This window comes from Paramisgurnus dabryanus, chromosome 8, assembly GCF_030506205.2.
Source record: "Paramisgurnus dabryanus chromosome 8, PD_genome_1.1, whole genome shotgun sequence".
Classification (NCBI taxonomy): Eukaryota; Metazoa; Chordata; class Actinopteri; order Cypriniformes; family Cobitidae; genus Paramisgurnus; species Paramisgurnus dabryanus.
The window spans coordinates 28,713,250-28,731,535 of NC_133344.1; the positions used below are offsets into that span (position 1 = coordinate 28,713,250).

At 36.6% G+C, this 18,286-nt stretch overlaps 1 protein-coding gene across 1 annotated transcript; it reads right to left on the minus strand.

Annotated features, from left to right (window-relative positions):
* Positions 1 to 8,506: 8,506 nt before the first annotated feature.
* On the minus strand, positions 8,507 to 18,049 carry LOC135771236 (A disintegrin and metalloproteinase with thrombospondin motifs 8). The gene is made up of 9 exons (XM_065281408.2): positions 17,088 to 18,049; positions 15,272 to 15,511; positions 14,624 to 14,756; positions 14,350 to 14,517; positions 12,689 to 12,981; positions 12,377 to 12,563; positions 12,130 to 12,302; positions 11,783 to 11,958; positions 8,507 to 11,710 (listed from the first exon to the last, which is right to left on the minus strand). Exons 1-9 carry the CDS (start codon positions 17,787 to 17,789, stop codon positions 10,978 to 10,980), a joined length of 2,805 nt encoding a protein of 934 aa, XP_065137480.1. The 5' UTR covers positions 17,790 to 18,049; the 3' UTR covers positions 8,507 to 10,977.
* Between the last annotated feature and the right edge of the window lie 237 nt (positions 18,050 to 18,286).

Genomic DNA, 18,286 nt, shown 5'->3' on the forward strand with positions numbered 1-18,286 from the left:
ATCGTAGCAGATTTATGTCAGATTTTATGTTTTTTTATAGTTTAGCTCATTAACGGCATGCCGGTACGAATGCAAAACATTACTGCAAATCAAAGTAAAACACATCAGATGTTTTTTTATGTTTTGATGTGACAACAAAATAAACACAAGCTATTAAAATAAAATAGCTGGGGATGGACAAGCTTTGATCTAAACCCATCACAGAATCTGTTTTTCTTACACCATAACAGCCTTGTTTTTCTTTCTCATGCTCTTTTTGTTTTGATCTCACCAATAGAAGTGTGTGTGTGGTCATTCTTGCTTGTTTTTGTAGTGAATTATGCAATTGTGAGCAGTCCTCTAGAGACGACGTGTTGCATACGTGCTTGCACGTGTTTCCTAAAATTAAAGCTACTGGAAAATGCCACAGGTGTCACAATGGATTTTTACTGGTATTGTGTCAGGTTAAATTTTCCGATCTGTCTCATAATTCCAGTGGAATAAATCTGTCTGAAAATGTGGAAAATATGTTGGCTCCACGGTTGCTTTCATTGCATCATTTCATTATTGCATATTTGTAGCAAATCCAAAAACACTGCGTTTATGATGAGAGGTCAATTTATCGCAGCTTGTCAAATAAAATCCAGCATTTTGAGGAATATATATGAGATTTTAATCCAGATTGATATTTGGGAAATAAGTAGATGCTACGATCTGCTTTAGGTATTTGCATAATGGCAACTAACTACCCATGTAATTCCTTTATTTCCAATGGAAGCTTCTTGTGGCAGGCATGTGTAAAATAATTGTAATGGAAATACTTTTACATAATAATTGGTGTAACGTTTTTTTTTTTGACTGACAAAAGATGGAAAAAAGTAGAGTAGAGTGTTACAGGACTGTTGGTTCAGCCTGATCTCATAAAAATTCGTACCAATTTTACGAGTTGGCTTATCCATATTAATTTCGTACAAAGTAAATCATAAAAAACGCACCATTAACATAAAATAAAAACAATAAAACCCCACCCCTAACCTCGTCTCAACCCCAAGGTTACAAGGGCAAAAGCAAATTGCACAAAAATGACGAATGTGTTTGCATGAATTAGCCACCTCGTAAAATCATATACGAATTGCCACGGTATAGCGTTGGTTGGTTTCCTCTTTTATTAGCACTTTTTTAGACAATATATACATATAATTATATATACAGTATACCGTGCAAAAGTCTTAGGCCACCATCACAAGCTTTGTTGTTTTAGCAAAGTTTTAATGCCCATCCATATTATTTTTCGCTCTTTTTAAAGATACAAACAGAAGATACAGGAAATATGTACACAAAATTAAAAACAAAACAATTTTCAGAACTAAATGTCTTCTTCGGGCATCAGTCAGTATTTAGTGTGACCTCTCTTGGCACGAAACACATCTCGAGCTTTTTCCTAAGAGATCCTGTAGTTTCCTGCTATTGCTCAAGTGGAAGGGGAGTTTAAATACTTGAAACAGCTTATACTTTTACCCTGTTTTTAAACCTATATACACATTTCCTGTATTTTCTGGTTTTATTCTAATAATGAGACTAAGAAATAATTATATATGATCACTATACAATTGCAAAAACAACACTGGTAGCATGGTGGTGGCCTAAGACTTTTGCACAGTACTGTATATCTTATCAAACCTTCATCATGCCTTATATCATTCTGGGTGGGTGTTGTGTGCAAGGTTTTGTCAATTCTTAACTGGTCCTTAAGAACTTGCATGTGCATCAACACGTCCGCGCTCTCAAAATAAATCAACAGCGTTGTTAAAATACAAATAAAACTTTAGCTAAAGAAAATAAACCACAGAATCTTTCTCTACAAGACTTGTGGGCCAGTACTCTATGAAGTGGAGTCCATATAATAGATCTTTATTAATGTCAGATCACTTTTTTCTTTGCTTAACACAACAGTTTCCAATTAGAGCTGCCAAATAAGAGAACCCCTGCTGTTTTATACGCCTTTAGTTCATTAGTGTGAGGTTCACATGGCACCAAACAAACAAGCAAATACTTGCAGAATGTATTCTTCTAATCCAAGTCAAAACTTCTTGTTCATAACTGAGTAAATGCAGAAGACACCCTAGTTTTAATGGAATTGTCTTTATTATGTATATCATCACAAAATGTTTTAGGCTGTTTTATTTTGCCTATATGTCAAAAGACATTGAGACTTTCTTGAGCTTTTCTAAATGGCAGCTGCATCAAGAAGAATACAAATCTACTCAACCTCTGAAGTTAGTTGTATTTATTTGTGTTTTTTGGGAAACCTGAAAAAATTATTTAGGCTATTAGTTTAGTAAGGTGATGATATGTTTAATAGGTAGGGCAGACCCTGAAGTTATGTATTTTCATTTAAAATAAGTTGCCCATATGTTTTACAGTCATCAAATTTATGAAAACAACAATGCACATGTGTGGCAACTGGCAACACACCACAAAATCTGTAACTATTCAGGAGAATGAATGCAAGACCACAGCATCTCTGCATCAAATTTGTGATACAATAAACAAAGATAGACTAGATATTAGACATGAAGAACTACCCCTTACTCTACATTAATGTTCATTTAAAATAATCCAGCATTTCACAATAAAGTACATGATTTAAAAGCATTTTGTAAAGACAGTTAGATGTTTACATTACATATTTATACTGCATCCACTACATATACAAAACACTTCCTATGTGATGCATTTGCTACAAAGAAAATAATTACAATATAATATAATTCTTTTGAAAGAAATTTATTTACCTTTAAACACAAAAAATGCTGTGATAATAAACCTTTTTTATTACGCAACAATAAGCGAGAGTTAGGCCAAAATCCTTACCGGGATGCACCAGATGTCTGTGTAAAAGTTATTATTTTATTGGATTTCGCTGAAATTTGTTTTATTCCTGAAAAGCTTGAATATAAATCTTTTGTGAGATTTACAATATACGTTCTACAAAAGCACTGATTCAGAGCTAGAAACCAACCTGAATTAGATAAATTGAATTAGGTAAAAACTTAGAAAATTAATAAAAAAAAATTAGGAAACAGCTAAAATCTACCCTAAAAAGTACAGTATGCAAGAACAGATGATATAACAGATTAGGTTCAATGAATGTGGTTTGGTGGTTATTTCGACCATCAAGTCTTATATTTTAAGATTTTTTTCTTATTCACACCTTATCATAAATATAACTTAATCGCACAATATTTAGTTCAACATAGGGGGTCACACAGAGAGCAAAATTTTGGGGTTTGCAGAACAAAATCATTTCCCCACCACTCGATTTTTCACTTTATTTTGTCAGTAGCTGTACATTGTCTCGACCTGATTTTGCCAATTGAGAGATGTCCTCAGGGCAACATATTGTGTTGACCCAGGACAAAATTTTTGTAAATAAAACTAAACCCACCCCAAACCCCAACCCGAACCGTAACTGAATGCTAAAATCAGAGGGAAATGATAAGTGAAAAACAATGATCTAGAAGCAGCTAATCCTCATTGAAAGCTTAAAATCGAAACAAACTAAACATATTTCTGAAATCTGATTGGTTGATTGAAATGTCCCAGGGTCAACATACCAATAAGGAGTGTTATAAAGATCAACTACTTGGCAAAATCAGGAAAGCCCTGTTGCAACTACGATCTGTGTTGCAAAACATCAGTAAAAGATTAGTTGTTTATAAATATAAGACAATGAGCCTAATAAAAATAAATAAATAAATAAAATATAAAAAGTACATGCAGGTCATTTAAGGTTTTCAACTGTGCATTTTTTGCTTTATAAATGTAATTCTGCTATGTGATGTTTAGCATTGTTTCAAGGTGTTTCTATGTGTTAACATCAAGAAGGATGCAGCAATGGACAGCATCTGTCCCAAAGGGTGTATATAAAAATGCTCCTTTCTGCATTCTTTTGCTATAAATTTGCACAAAAAATGTGCTACGACTTTTAGAAAGGTGCTCTGCTTTTTTCCATACTCTTTTCCTGGGTTTTAAAATAGGAAACTCAACAGTCTAGCTCACCTTTCCTCAACATCTGTGCAACTGGCTGTGCTAAGCTGATGGGAATCTTTCATCACTGCCTCCCTTATGCCATGATGCCGTATTTCCACAATTAACATCATGCGCTTTAATTTTCCAAACAGTTGAAATAAAATGGTTTGTAAAAAAACAGCTCTTTATTATTTGATGTGCACTTCTATATGGTCTAATGAATAGAGAATAACGGTCTGTATAATGCATATTAAAAAATGCTGGGTTATTTTCAACCCATCAAAAATAAACAAACCCAGCCATTGGGTTAATTCAAAGTCCTATTTAAGGAAAACACCACAGTTTTTCAATATTTTACTATGTTTTTACCTCAACTTAGACAAATTAATACATACCTATCTTTTTTTTAATGCGTGCACTTAATCTTTGAACGGCACGTCATGACTCTGTTAGCAATTAGCCTTGCTCTGTTTATTCCTTAGGATACAAACAGAGATGAATTTAGAAGCCACCATACACATGTTTTCCCTATTTAAAGGTCACGTTCTGCCTGATCCCATTTTTCAAACTTTAGTTAGTGTGCAATGTTTCTGTTAGAACATAAATTATACGGACTACCGGCACATCCGGGAACTTGACTGTAAATTTCGTCATCCGCGTATACCTGTAAAATGATAAAGCTCAAAGTTCACTGCCAGGTGATATATTTTCTTTAACAGAATTCCCTTTTCAAAGCCTACAGCGAATGACTGGTTTGGACTACAGCCCTACTTCCTGCTTTAATGAAGTCAGTAAAACTGTTTTTTGACTAAACTTTGCCCACATGAATACGTCAGTCACCAGCTTTGGCTCAAACGGCTCTGCTAAGATAAGCTGCTGTCAAATCGCAACACACTAAACTACACAATCAGAACTTACGTATTTCCTAAGGAGGGAAACAAACAATGCTAAATAGCACTAAAAGTGGTTCTTGGCTCGAAATCATAGAGGAACCATTTTTAGTGCTATATAGCACCTATGAAGCACCTACTCTTAGAAAGGATGTGTTAATTGTTTACACATATTTGTGCGATAAGCTTTTAACAGAGTATGTGTAATTTTAACACATTATGTGTCATTTTGTGTTGATTTTGTGTTAAAGGGCCCATGTCACAGGACTTTTTTAAGATGTCAAATACATCTTTGGTGTCCCCAGAGCACATGTGTGAAGTTTTAGCTCAAAATACCATATAAATAATTTATTATAGCACGTTAAAATTGCCACTTTGTAGGTGTGTGCAAAAATGTGCCGTTTTGGGTGTGTCCTCTAAAATGCACATGTGCAGATCAAGTGCAAACACTGATCACAATGATGGTGGTTTGTTGAAATTGAAACTCAATTGTTCAGTGAATTATTTTCTCTTTGCACTAAATGGCAGTGCTGTGGTTGGATTAAGGGGTTGGATTATTATAATAAGAGCTCCTTATGACATCATAAGGAGAGCCAAATTTCAACGACCTATTTTTTCATGTGCTTGTAGAGAATGGTTTACCAAAACTAAGTTACTGGGTTGATCTTTTTCAAATTTTCTAGGTTGATAGCATCACTAGGGACCCAATCATAGCACTTAAACATGGAAAAAGTCATATTTTCATGTCATGGCCCCTTTAAAATAAAACGCAAGTTGTGTTGTTTCAATAATAACACAGAGATGGGTGGATTCACTAACACATTAACACATTTGTTCTAAGAGTGTATGAAGAACCATACAGGGCTCATAAAGCACCACTATAGCACCACATATGGTCACAGGTGCTTCACATGTGCTTCATCTGTGCTATATGGCACTTAAAATGGTTCCACTATGATTACGAGCAAAGAACCACTTTTGTTGTTAGAGTGACAAGGAAGACATCAGCCCATTTTGATGACAGTGAAAACAGCTATACTGAAAAAAATGATTCATTGAATTTAATCAATTTTTTAAGGTAAGGTTGCAATCAATTTATTTAAGCTACATTTAAACAAAAGTTTTATATTTTATTTTACTTTACTAATCTTTTTTGTTTAAATGTAGCTTAAATAAATTGATTGCAACCACTTACCTTAAAAAAAATTTGATTAAATTCAATGAAAGTGTTTAGGGATAAGTAAATTGTGTGAAAAATACTGCATTTTTTTACACGTAAAACATGAACACATGTTATATTGCGCACTGTAAACACAATCAAAGCTTCAAAAACACAGGAAGAACGGGACCTTGAAAGATTGTTACATAGTTACACAAGTATGGTGGCACAAAAAAAATTAGTTTGCATGCGCAAATCCCTTTTCTGGGAATTGTATCTGGGAGTAGTGGTCATTCTGACCATTGCGCCCTTCTCCATTCATATCAATACTAGTGACACATCTTGATAATATTACAAATATTTGGTAATATTCCAACAGTTTGGTTCATTCCTTTTTGACCGAACTGTTGAAAATAACTCAATACTCTTAGAGTGTACTATATATCAGCAGGTGAAACCTAATAAACACTTTTTATTGATGGACTCAACAGAGAGAGAAAAGCTTTATACTGACCTGATTTCAAAACATTTCCACTGTTTTTTCATCTTTGTGAGACATACTCAGTACTTAATATTAATGTTATCATTTCTTTATCATTTTCCTTTTTGTTAATTGGTAATTATTTGAACATTTAAGCATTTGACTTCTATTTTAGAAGATCTGCTTTAGGTGCAGAACTGCCTTCAAATTAATCTTTGGTTTCCCTAAATGTCAAAACATCTAATTCCTTAGCATGTAGGAAATAGTCATTTTTACATTTGAAGTGTTATACAGATGCAGCCGAGTAAAAGTGCTTTTGTCATATTGTCACATTGGAGGTGGGGATGTTGGTCTCAAGCACAAATATGCCTGGATAGTTCACCCCAAAATGAAAATGATGTCATATTTTCTCAATCTCATGTTTTTACAAACCTGTATAAATTTAAATGAACACAAAGGAAGATATTTTGAGGAATCTTTGTAACCAAACCAATCTGAAGCCCCGTTCACTTCCATAGTAGGAAAAATGAATACAAATGGGGAAAATCGGCACAAACATTCTTCAAAATATCTTCCTTTGTATTTATCAGAACAAAGACATTTATAGAGGTTTGTAACAGTAAATTATGACAGAATTTTCATTTTTGGGTGAACTATCCCTTTAAGCAAATGACACACTTAGTGAATTGTTTCATTTTGAAGCAAAAGTGTAGGTTCAATCACACACACACACGAACAAAAAAACTGTAAATTACAGATCAGATCAAACAGCATGTTAGAACAACTTGTGTTGTGACAGCTGTAATTAAACAAAAAAAAATGTTTTGTTTTCCTGGGTGGGGTTGTGGTTAAAAGGTCTGTTTCCTATTCTTAATGTAAGATTTCCAAATCATATGAATCTGCAGCTTGTTCGCTTATGACAGTTTATGAGAACATGCTGTCTGGAGAAGTAGACAAACAATCAGTTGACAAAAATGTTTGGCTTAAATTCAACTATCATGCTTGTTTCGATTTAAAAACGATTCCCCATTCTACATGAAGGCATAAATATTCTTTAGCTTTATTTGTTTAATGTTTTTTATAGTTCAGAAACCATTAAAGCTTAAACTTCTATTATAAGTGCATTTCATATGATCAGTGACTAGTAAGAGCTGGACAGAAGATATACGGCGAGGTTATGGAACAATTGTAGCAGATGCATCTTATTCAGAGCCAAAATCATGCAAAGCCCTCTAAGATAGAGAGCAGCTGCCTCTTAGACATGTGCTGCTCTGAGGATTTTCCATCAAACAAACATTCTCTCAAAGAGGCCCTCTTTAAGGAAAAAGCACCTCTCACAAAATAAGGGAAAATACTCTGAGGCTATGTTGGCCCAATAAAACCCAGTCTGATTAAGACAGAGCTGAAACGTAAGATTTGGGATGTTGTTACAATTTGAGTATCATGCCAAAATAGCTCTCACACAACTCCAGGGCACACATTAGGGTGTTAGCAGCTTTGGTAGATAGACAGCCTATCAGAGCTCTGTTTTGAAGTAATGATCCTTTAAGGTAACTGAACTACACTTCATAATTTCTGGGGCACCGCAGGGCCGTGTTGTGGGCCACCTCCACTTGTGGACATGAACAGCATCTCTGAATGCTTTTAATTTGACTAGACACAGATCTACCTCTCATTACAGTTTACACTGTAAAAAGTGTAATGTGTACTTCTTTGCTGCCTTAAATTTTGTTGAATCAACTCAGATTTAAAAGTCATATCAACTTACTATTATTTATCTTGACAAGACATAAGTTGCTTCAACTTATAAAATAAGGTTGACTTTTCATCTCTAGTCAAGATAAATAAAAAATTAAGCTAGCACAGATTTTTTTTACAGTATACAAACTGAAGTTTCCATCTTAAGTTTGATTCATATGGTGCTTTTGACAATCCACAGTGTTTCAAAGCAGCTTTACAAAAAAACATGCTTTAATGTGTTAAAGCCCCCAGACAGTCTCCAAACTGTCAACTCAAAACTGATGGTGTTCATGGTAAAAAATACTACAGCATGAAATTTAAACAACTTAACTATGAAGGTCAATTCAACCTACTATTTTAAGTTTTGACTTGTGATAAGATGAGATAACCTAGAAAAAACAAGTTGAAATTGTTTTACTTAATGTGTTAAGTTAAAGTACCATTGTTGATATATGATATAATTTTTACAGTTCACTGTAAAAACAAATCTGTGCTACGCTAAATGTACACTAAAAATCTATGCGAAATGTATTTTTATCTTACTTTAACGTAACAATTTAAGTTATGTCAACTTATCACAGGTTAAAAATGTAAATTAGGTTGAATTGACTTACAAAACCAAGCTTTTATTCTAGCTTAATGTAAATACAAACTCTGTATAAATACCTGTTACATATCTGCTTAAATTAAATAATTGATTAAAAATATGTATTTTCTCAAAAAGATGATTTTGCATGTTATATTACACATTTTTATTTTTAAACTCCTCATTGATAACAAAAACAAGTCATGTTGAAAATATTGCATAATTTGTATTCATTTTGACAATGAAACCTTACAAAAATAAATAGCTTTACAACGAAATAACACCACAGTCCTTCACTGAAGGTATAACATGTTTTGCCATAATATGATAGATAGATATATATTAAATGTACAAAAACTGGAATGATCAATAACAAATGAACATTTATATACAGTAACCTGAAAAGTTACAGGAGCATTTTATATAAATTATCTGTGACTGTGGTGACTCCAACCTATTTGTGAGACCTATTTTGGTGTCATACTGCACTGCTTCAGCTTCATTACATGTTCACTACACAGCACTTTCAAAACCTCAGCAGACCTCAAATACAGGAAAACAAAGGGAAAAGAGCAGAATGAACCTGTAAGGTCTCAGAATTGCAGAGAAAGTCAATTTGCTACTCATGTACAATTTTAAAGTAAACAGCGTTTAATACAAAGTACCCCAATAGAAAGGTTAACACAATTCATTGAATGGACATAAACCCTATGCTATATCCTAAACTATATTTTAACACGTAATGTTTAAATTTTTTTATATCAGGTGACTGCACATACAGCCACTGTTTAAACGTGAAAATGATGCCATTCCATTTTGCATTATTTGCATTATTTGATCAATATTTACATGTATTAGATTTTTATTATTTCCTTTGAAAACTCACAAATCTGAATTTGTAAGACACTTGAAAGTATAAATATTTCAAATGTATTACACTGTTAACCCTCATTAAGCTTTGTTTTTACCCAAATAAATACGTACATTTAACCTAAACCCTGAAAAATGTCCTCCATTACGCAAGTGTTTAAGTTTAATGCCCGAATTGCATGATTTCTCTCATTCAACAAGAAATGTTGAGTTTAATCAACTTATTTTAGCTTATTTAAGTCTCTGGATTTTGAAATTTTACCCATCATGCATTGCATCATGCATAAATTAACTGCTACTGTTATATGAATGTTGTTTTGCAGTTTGTTCTCTTTATTTATCCTACTGCAGTTGTTTTTGTTATCATTGTTGCTTATTATTTTTTTGGTGAAGTGAAGAGCTTATCTTTTCACTTCATGAGATTTTATTTCTTTTACCATTATTGAGACTTCTGTGTTGTGTGTTGAGGTCTATGTCTGAAGTTGAAGCTTTTGCTTTATTTGATGTTACCCTTGCTTTGTAATGTGTCCTCTTATTTTGAGAGGCAAAAATCGCTGAGTTTCTTATATAAGATGTATGAAATAAAGATTTGCATATTGTTAACATAAGTAGATTTAACTTAAAATTACTTGTTTGTTTGACAAAAGTTTTTAGGGCATCGAGTTACCCTATGTTTTTTAAGTTAAATCAACTTGTCTAGGCTTACAGTGTACATGTCTATAATGTTAAACTGTTCAGCAGTCAATACTTCTTACAAACGGATACGCTCAAAGAAGACTCGTCTAAAATTTTACAGGTCATTGTAGGAGGTCCAGATGAGGACATACAGGTCATCGTAGAAGAACCCAAACTGCAGGGCTGTGTCTCATAACGTTAGACACTGGCAGAATTTTATTGGATGAAAGATTAGATCTCATTGGCCATTTCAGCAATGTCAAACTAGCAATCAAGACTAACGATTTTGCCGTAGGATTTAAGGAATCTTAAGGTATTTGTCTCAGACTACCAAATTGTGGCCCAACTCATACAGTGTGGCTTACGCTAAAACGTCCGTAGTGGTCATAAATATATCTTAAAAACATGGAGAAGTGATCAGACCTTTTATAATTTTCCAACCAGGTTCACTCATCATTTGTCCTTCTAAACCCCAAATATTTCCTGCCCCAACCTGAAGCACGGTCAACATCAAAATCAACATAATCCTATTTCACAGGATCGTCTTCCCTTTCAACTTATGTTATCAACATTCATGATAAAAACACTTTTCAGATACTGACTCTGGCAATTTAGATGGATCACATTTTTCTGGTTCCACAGTCTTCCCGGTGTAATCGATGCAGAGAACCCGACGATGGCGTTCCCCGTGGCCACAAGTCTGTGAGCACGAAGTCCAAGGTCCTATCTGCCATAAAGGACACGGCAGGTCTGCACAAGCCCTAATATCAGAGGGTCTGAGATCTTTGTTGCAGAGGTTCAAATAAAAACCTGCGTTGTCCTTACATTCCACAGTTCTTCTGGACCATCCCGAGCCACAGGTTTTGGAACATTCGGACCACTCTCCCGTCACCCACTGTGGCACACCAAAAGGATGGATATTTTTTCCAGACATCTTCTTTTCTTTAGGTTTGTTGAAAGACATGGTTTTAGGGATGTAGAATGTGTATTTGACCTTCGGTGGGATGGATTCACTAGCAGTGGAAAGCAGCTGTATGGCGATTGGTTCCTGAAGCTGACTGAAGCTCTGTATTCTTTCCAGAGTGGTGGACGATCCACTGTATTTCAGCACAGCACCAAGAACCGGAATATACTGCTCCAGTGTGGATACCGAGAAGTTTCCATTTAAGATATAATCACCATTTTCTCTCCGTATGGCCAAGTAATGCCCGTCATGCGGTATGCTACCTTGACTCTGTTGTTTGATGTTAATGTTAGTGGCACCGCTTGGAATCGTCACGATGTCTCTATATCCGTGCCTAAAGAAACACAAAACAGTTTTATTACTGTGGCCACAACAGTAAACTTCCGTACGACTGTCAGATCCTTACATGATTTTGTTGAACGAGCCAGATATCATCCTGCAGCTCTGCCCATTTCCCCCACATACACCACATTTGTCCAGTTTCTTATTAGAGTCGATCTCCAGGTCACAACCGGCTTTAATGCACTGGCCTTGCACACAGAACGATGTGGTATCTGGACCACATGGGGTTCCATCAATCACCTACAATACAATCAACCCATAATTTGTTTTAACACCCATCTTTTTAACACCAGCAAAGACGAGGATTGCACTTGTGAAAATGTAGCCTAATTCATCATCCACTCTGTTGTCTCTTTTTTACACCTGTGTCACTTATTTGAACCCTAATTTGAAAAATAACCTGAGACGTACTTTAGATTCAAACACTCTGAATTCACTGCTGCCTCTCGCTCGACAGAAAAGTTTACATCTGTCCCTCAGAGATACTCCTGCGTATTTGGGTATCCATTGCTTCACATTTCCGTGAACATCAAAATGATTGGGATTGTTGTACTTCTCACATTGTTCCTCTCTGAAACTTTTGCCTGCAATAACAAAGAATAACACAATGAGAAATGAGCCGATGACAGTCGAACCGAGACTGATGGAAACAACCCACCTCGATTATTCTCACAAGGTTGTGTGTTGCACGACTGGTAATTCACTCTCTGGCCCTCACAGTACTTTCCACCGTTTTCAGGAAGTGGTTGGTTGCACTCTCGATAGGAGAACATCACTCCACCTCCACATGATCTGGAACATGGTTGCCATGGTCCCCACTCTCCCCAACCTCCATCCACAGCTGGCTGAACCACAGTCCAAATTACATAAACATATCAACATGTGGTAAAACCTACCGCATTAACTTGTAGTGATACAACCAAAATGATTAATGGGGAAAAGTGTGACATAATCAAGTAGTATAAAATACCCTAGGTTTCATGACTTCTTCCGATGACATGCATTCCCCATTGAGACATGTCTTGTTAGGGCCACAGCCTGTGCCATCTGCCCACGGTAGACTCCCATTTCTGGTTGTGCACATAGACTGGTCTTCCTGCTGGCACCAAAGCTGTCTGCACACCTCGCCAGCTGAAGCATTGGGACAGTGTGAATACTCCTCTCCAAATAACTGCTGGCACTGACGGTCCAGGCTATAACTCACTCCTGGAAGCTCGGTGGGCAGGGCCATCGTCTTCTCTGGGGTGTCCAGCAAGCAGTCTCCTGTTATTATCCAGAGGAAGAGTTAGAGAGCAATAAATCACCGAATCAAAGGATTGTGTAACAGCAGGAACGTTTGGCTCCAGCAGCTGACATTTCGAGACTCACAGGAATGCACATCTGGGGGAGTGTGCTGCGACTAGAAACACAAGCAAAAATCCACGTGGGGAGCTGCCCACTTCAAATGATACTGCAGTTAAATAAGGAAACATGTGAGACCAATGCTACAGAGACATGGCCTGGTGGAAAGAACAAATATTTGCTATATATATCTTTTTTATGGGTTGGAATGAAGTGACAGGAATGGGGTTTTTTTTAGAAAGGAACAAAAATCGACATATGTTTATAAAAACGTTATAAAGATGTGCAATCCATTAGTTTAGCAGCCAGCTTAAAGGTGCTCTAAGCGAATTCACGCATTTTAGGCCATAAAACATTTTTTGTTTCATACAGTAAACATCTCCTCACTATCTGATAGCTGCCTGTCCCCTGAACACACTGTAAAAAACGCGGTCGTTGTAGACAGCCCAGGCTCCACAAACTGCAACAAAAACAAAGTGGGCAAACCTACCACCACGAAACATAACAAACATGATCCAGCCAATAAACAACAAGAAGGATTTGGGAGTTGGGGTTGGACGCGTTCATGACTCTTTTAGAAAGCACAGAAGGGAGGGGGAGGAGTTAGCTATGCTCCGTTTTGTTTGACAACACTTCGAACGTCAACAAGAAGTGACGTCACACAGATTCATTTAGAGCGTCTTTAATGATCTTTACAGTTACAATTATGCATTTTGCAAGCACTTTTTTACAAAAGCGACCAAGTGTATATATTACATAAGTTTGCAAATGTATTTAGAGCAAAAGAATCCAAACTTTTTGAAACTAGTTGTAATTGCAAATACCACATATAAAAAACACACTGAAGCCTATAGTCGCCATCACATTAGCAGCGACTAGCAGTAGTAGAGTGACGCGATCTCATTGATTTCAATAGAAGCTTTGGGACATTCGGGCGACACGAGCGACAGGAACTGGTTAGTGAACTGTTTAGTTGGTAACCGGATGGGGCGTATCCAGTCACGCGAAAAACTTGAGAAAAATTTAACTTTATGCAAATGATGAGTGACTTTCTGGATAGAGTACCCATGAGATCGAAGCATTGGAGTTCACGTCATCTGTCTCTCGTCAGTTACTGGAGTGGACATTACTCTATGTTTATGACAACCAGATTTACAAACACTCCCCGACGATCTCATTAAAAGAGAAAAGCGACACACAGCGACAAAGTCGCTTATAATGTGAATGTAACCTTATGAAGCCATTATAAATTAAAAATTCTTCGTCAAAGAATTCGTCAAAGGTGCGTACCATATCCATTGTCGAAAAATTCAGTGACGTACAAAGCGCTGCAAGGAGACCAAGGAGAAGTCTTGCTCAGCTCAGTGAACACAGGAGCCATGACATGATCCTTTCCCAGGTGTCCAAAAAGCTGCTCGCAGTTCTTGGCATCATCATGAGGCATATTCAAGACATGACCTTCAAGAGAAGACAATTACACTGATCGTTGACACATTGGAAAGGGGAAAACAAGGTTAACAATGAGTAACAGCTCAAAGATGAGCTCATCTGAGGATATCCACACCTAGCTCATGGGCAGTTGTGAAAGCAGCCAGAAGGCCGTTGTCTTCAATAACCGAGCAGCTCCTTCTGCCATCACACATGGTCCCCACGTCGGCTACGCCCAACGTGTCACAGCTCTGATGTCCACAGATGTCCTTGAAGAAAAGATTTCTCAATGTTATTCCAGAAACGTTACTTTAAGTTTCCGTTGTAAAACGAGGCAAATAGTTTGGTCAGACGAAAGACCTATGTCTAAAACATATCTCAAAAACATGCCTTGAGTCTTTTCCATCCAATGTTCCCAAAGCAAAAGACAGACCACAAAACACAAGATTCAAGACACATCTGGCTCTTACAGATCCAAAGAGCCGGTCTGACATATGTGCACCTTTCCGAGGATCTGCTGGCTTGTATTTTCTCCTACAGAATGACCTAATGTCTGCTCTAAAAATGACCCCACATGTAGCTTTTTGAGGGTTTGGGTTCAAACTACAGACACAAAACTCCTATTGCATTTTTAGGATGTAGCAATGTCTGGAATCTCATGATATTGTGTTTCATGTTATATTAAAATAGAAGCAATAAGTGTGTATTGCTTTACTATTTTGGGCTCCCAAAGCAACGCGACCCTGAAATACATAACACCCCCTTCTAATATATCATTGCTCACCTCTCTAGTAAAAAGTATGGCAGTGTCGTAGTGCTCTGGATGCCTGTGGCTAGATGGGTTGAAGAGCTGTTGCCAGGCACAGAAGTTGCGCAGCGCAACGCCTCCGTTGCTTGAGACGGATGGTCCGATATCCTCGTCCTCTACGATCAGCATCTTCACAAGCACTATGTTGATGGAGTTCTTAATGCTGGGATGCTTGTAAATCTGGGCAGCCAGTGACATTAATGTCAGAAGGTAGTGCTAAAAAGAGAGAAAAGCATGGGTAGATCAGTGTTTGCCAACATTGCATAAGAATGTTAAGTGTAGAAGCGTAATAGCTTGGCAGGACAGCTCAGTTGGAATGCAGTTTCCTTTACTCTACATTTTATTGTCTGTGATAAAAAACGAAAGAAGAGGTGTGGGGTCATCTGAATTTCTAATTTATCCATTTGCACATATGATATTATACCTCCAAGCTGGAGAAACATCTGGTCAACAGAGGGTACATGTGCGTTTACAGACAATACAACCAAAGACATGATTTATTTTATTCTGCAGATTTTTGTGGTTTGTTTGTTGGACAGTGTTGACGCCGGAACGCCAGCCACTGGTGGTCAACTATGACGTACATTCCTTAATAAGGAATTGTGTTTCCATTACTGCAAATCTGGAGATTTGGATCCCAGTACCGACATCTGGATTGCTATCTGCCTCAGGATCCCTACCCTGACGGTGAATTTCTTCACACTCCTAATTTTCCGATAATTTGTTTTCGATGACTCGATGAAGGAGAATTTCAGGGGGTGTTGTACCATATGCGAGCGTGAAGATCAATGCTGTTCCTATGAACTGTGACTTATTACTGTACTCATAACGGTAGTCTGTGCTTTATTTTTGGACATGTCCCTTGAGGTGAATGAAATAGCTCTCACAGAGCTCACAAACACAGAATGTTCCATTCAGCTTTCCATTTTAGGACAATCACTGTCAGTATTTGGGTTTCCATTGGAGTGTGATATCAATGAGGTTTCTTTTACAATTGAATGGACTTTTTTAAAAGATCTAATGAACTGTATAATTTGTACTGGTGTAGCAAAGCAAGCTATATCCTAGCAAACATTTACAGTAAGTAATCTTGCCCTTATACCGTTATAAATAAAAGGTTTTGTTCAAGCTGCATGGTTCCATAAAGAACCTTAACATCCAAAACAGAAAATTTCTGTTGCACAACAGGTTCTTGAAGTGGAAAATGGTTCTATAGACAATAGGGATATAAGAAAGTGGTTCTTTTAAGAACGTTTGATTAAAAGGTTCTTCGGGGAACCAAAACATTAATTTTATTGCATTGCGGCAAAGAACCTTTGCAACCATTTTCAGCATTTTTTTTAGTATGGGAGGAACCTACACTGTAAAAACTGATGTCAGATCAACATATTTTTATGTTACTTTAACTTAAACATTAAGTAAATATAAAATAATTTTTTATATAACTTATTACAAGTCAAAACTTAAAATAGTACATTGAATTGACTTGCAAAATCAAGTTGTTTTAACTTTTTTTTTACCTTATTCGGACTTTAAACCCCATTTTTCACACACTCTCAAAAAAATAAAGGATGCTAAGGTTCGTTTTCGGGTTGTATGGTTCCATAAAGAACCTTCCATAAAGAAACATCCACAGAAACTTTAAGTAATTAGGCAATGAAAATGTATTTTAGTTAAGAAAGAAATTAAGCATTTAAGAACCTTTGACTGACTTCTATTAGAGAACCAAAATGATTATTTTATGGCTGCTGAAACGTGCTTTTTAAGCGTAAATCTACCTGTGACATTTTACCTTAATCTCATCTCCGTAGAAATGCGTCAGAGAAGCGTCAGCGACCACCAACGTCTCGATAAACCTGGGCGCAGAAACAAAGCGTCTGGACCTGGACGCCATCTGTATCACATCTTTATCATCCATCAAATGTTCTTCACCATCTTTGCTATCTGACACCTGTTCAGAGACCTGCAGGGTCTTTGTAAATAGTCTTCTTTTGATAACATGCAACTGTTCCGTCAATTTTCCGTATTTTCCCGAGCCGAGACCTTTCGGTTCGATTAGATATTCGTGACCATCAGTTATAAAAGATCCCAAAATCCCGTGACACAGGCTGACAGAGACAACAGAGTCCTCATCGGAGTTAACAGCCCCGGAGTAAAAACAGTCTGTCAAATCGCTCCCCGAGTCTTCAGTTTGGTTTAAGGAGTTGTATAGATCTGTCAAGTTGCTGAAGGAAGACTCGTGTGCTTTGGCATTTAGGCGATAGACTTTCAGTGCAGGAGATATGAACGTGCTGTCCGGTGTTAAATTCAGAGTGAAATTCCTGCCGAATGCCTCGAGTCTAAAGCTCGGCTGCTCTTCACTTCTCCTCGCCACGCGTCCGCCGCTCCTTCCCGTTAACCGGACAGGTATAACGTCTTCAGTCACGAATGACTGATTTAATGCTTCAGTGAAGAGGCAGGCATTTAACAAAGCGATAACCCAACACATCCACATTTTATTTATTTAATGCTACTTAAAATAAAAAGGAATATGTTGCTAATCGAATTAATAAATGTACATAAATTAAATTTTCCAAAAAGCACTGTTCTTCATCTGAGATAGCCTATATTAAGATAGCCGTTGATAAATATTATCAAACACATGCCTTCAATAACTAAAAATAAACAATGTTTTATTTATGTCTATCAGTAAATTATGGCTAAAAGCGGAGCTGTAAGTCCACAGCAGTGTGTGTGGATTGTGTCGCTAGTATTTATACTGTGTGGGAAATGCGAGGTTTATTTTTGATATCATGCGCTGCTGCGCTCTCTCCTCCCACTGTGCTCGTGAAAAAACTCTGGATCGGCTTTGTCCAATCAAAACAGCGCTCAACCCCTCCTAAAAAGCAACTGTTTGTCAATTGAGTAGGTGCATTTGTGGATCTGGCTATAGTTTTAAATTAATATCCCTCTTAAAGATCGTAAAATTTATTCACATGAATAAAGCTAAAA

Excerpts from the sequence above, each read along its gene's own strand:
- LOC135771236 (XM_065281408.2), bottom strand. The coding sequence starts at position 17,789 with ATGTGGATGTGTTGGGTTATCGCTTTGTTAAATGCCTGCCTCTTCACT. Across the intron at positions 14,757-15,271 it reads CCATACTTTTTACTAGAGAG|GACATCTGTGGACATCAGAG; the intron begins GTGAGCAATGAT and ends CTTTTCTTCAAG. Across the intron at positions 12,982-14,349 it reads ATTTTTCGACAATGGATATG|GAGACTGCTTGCTGGACACC; the intron begins GTACGCACCTTT and ends GGATAATAACAG.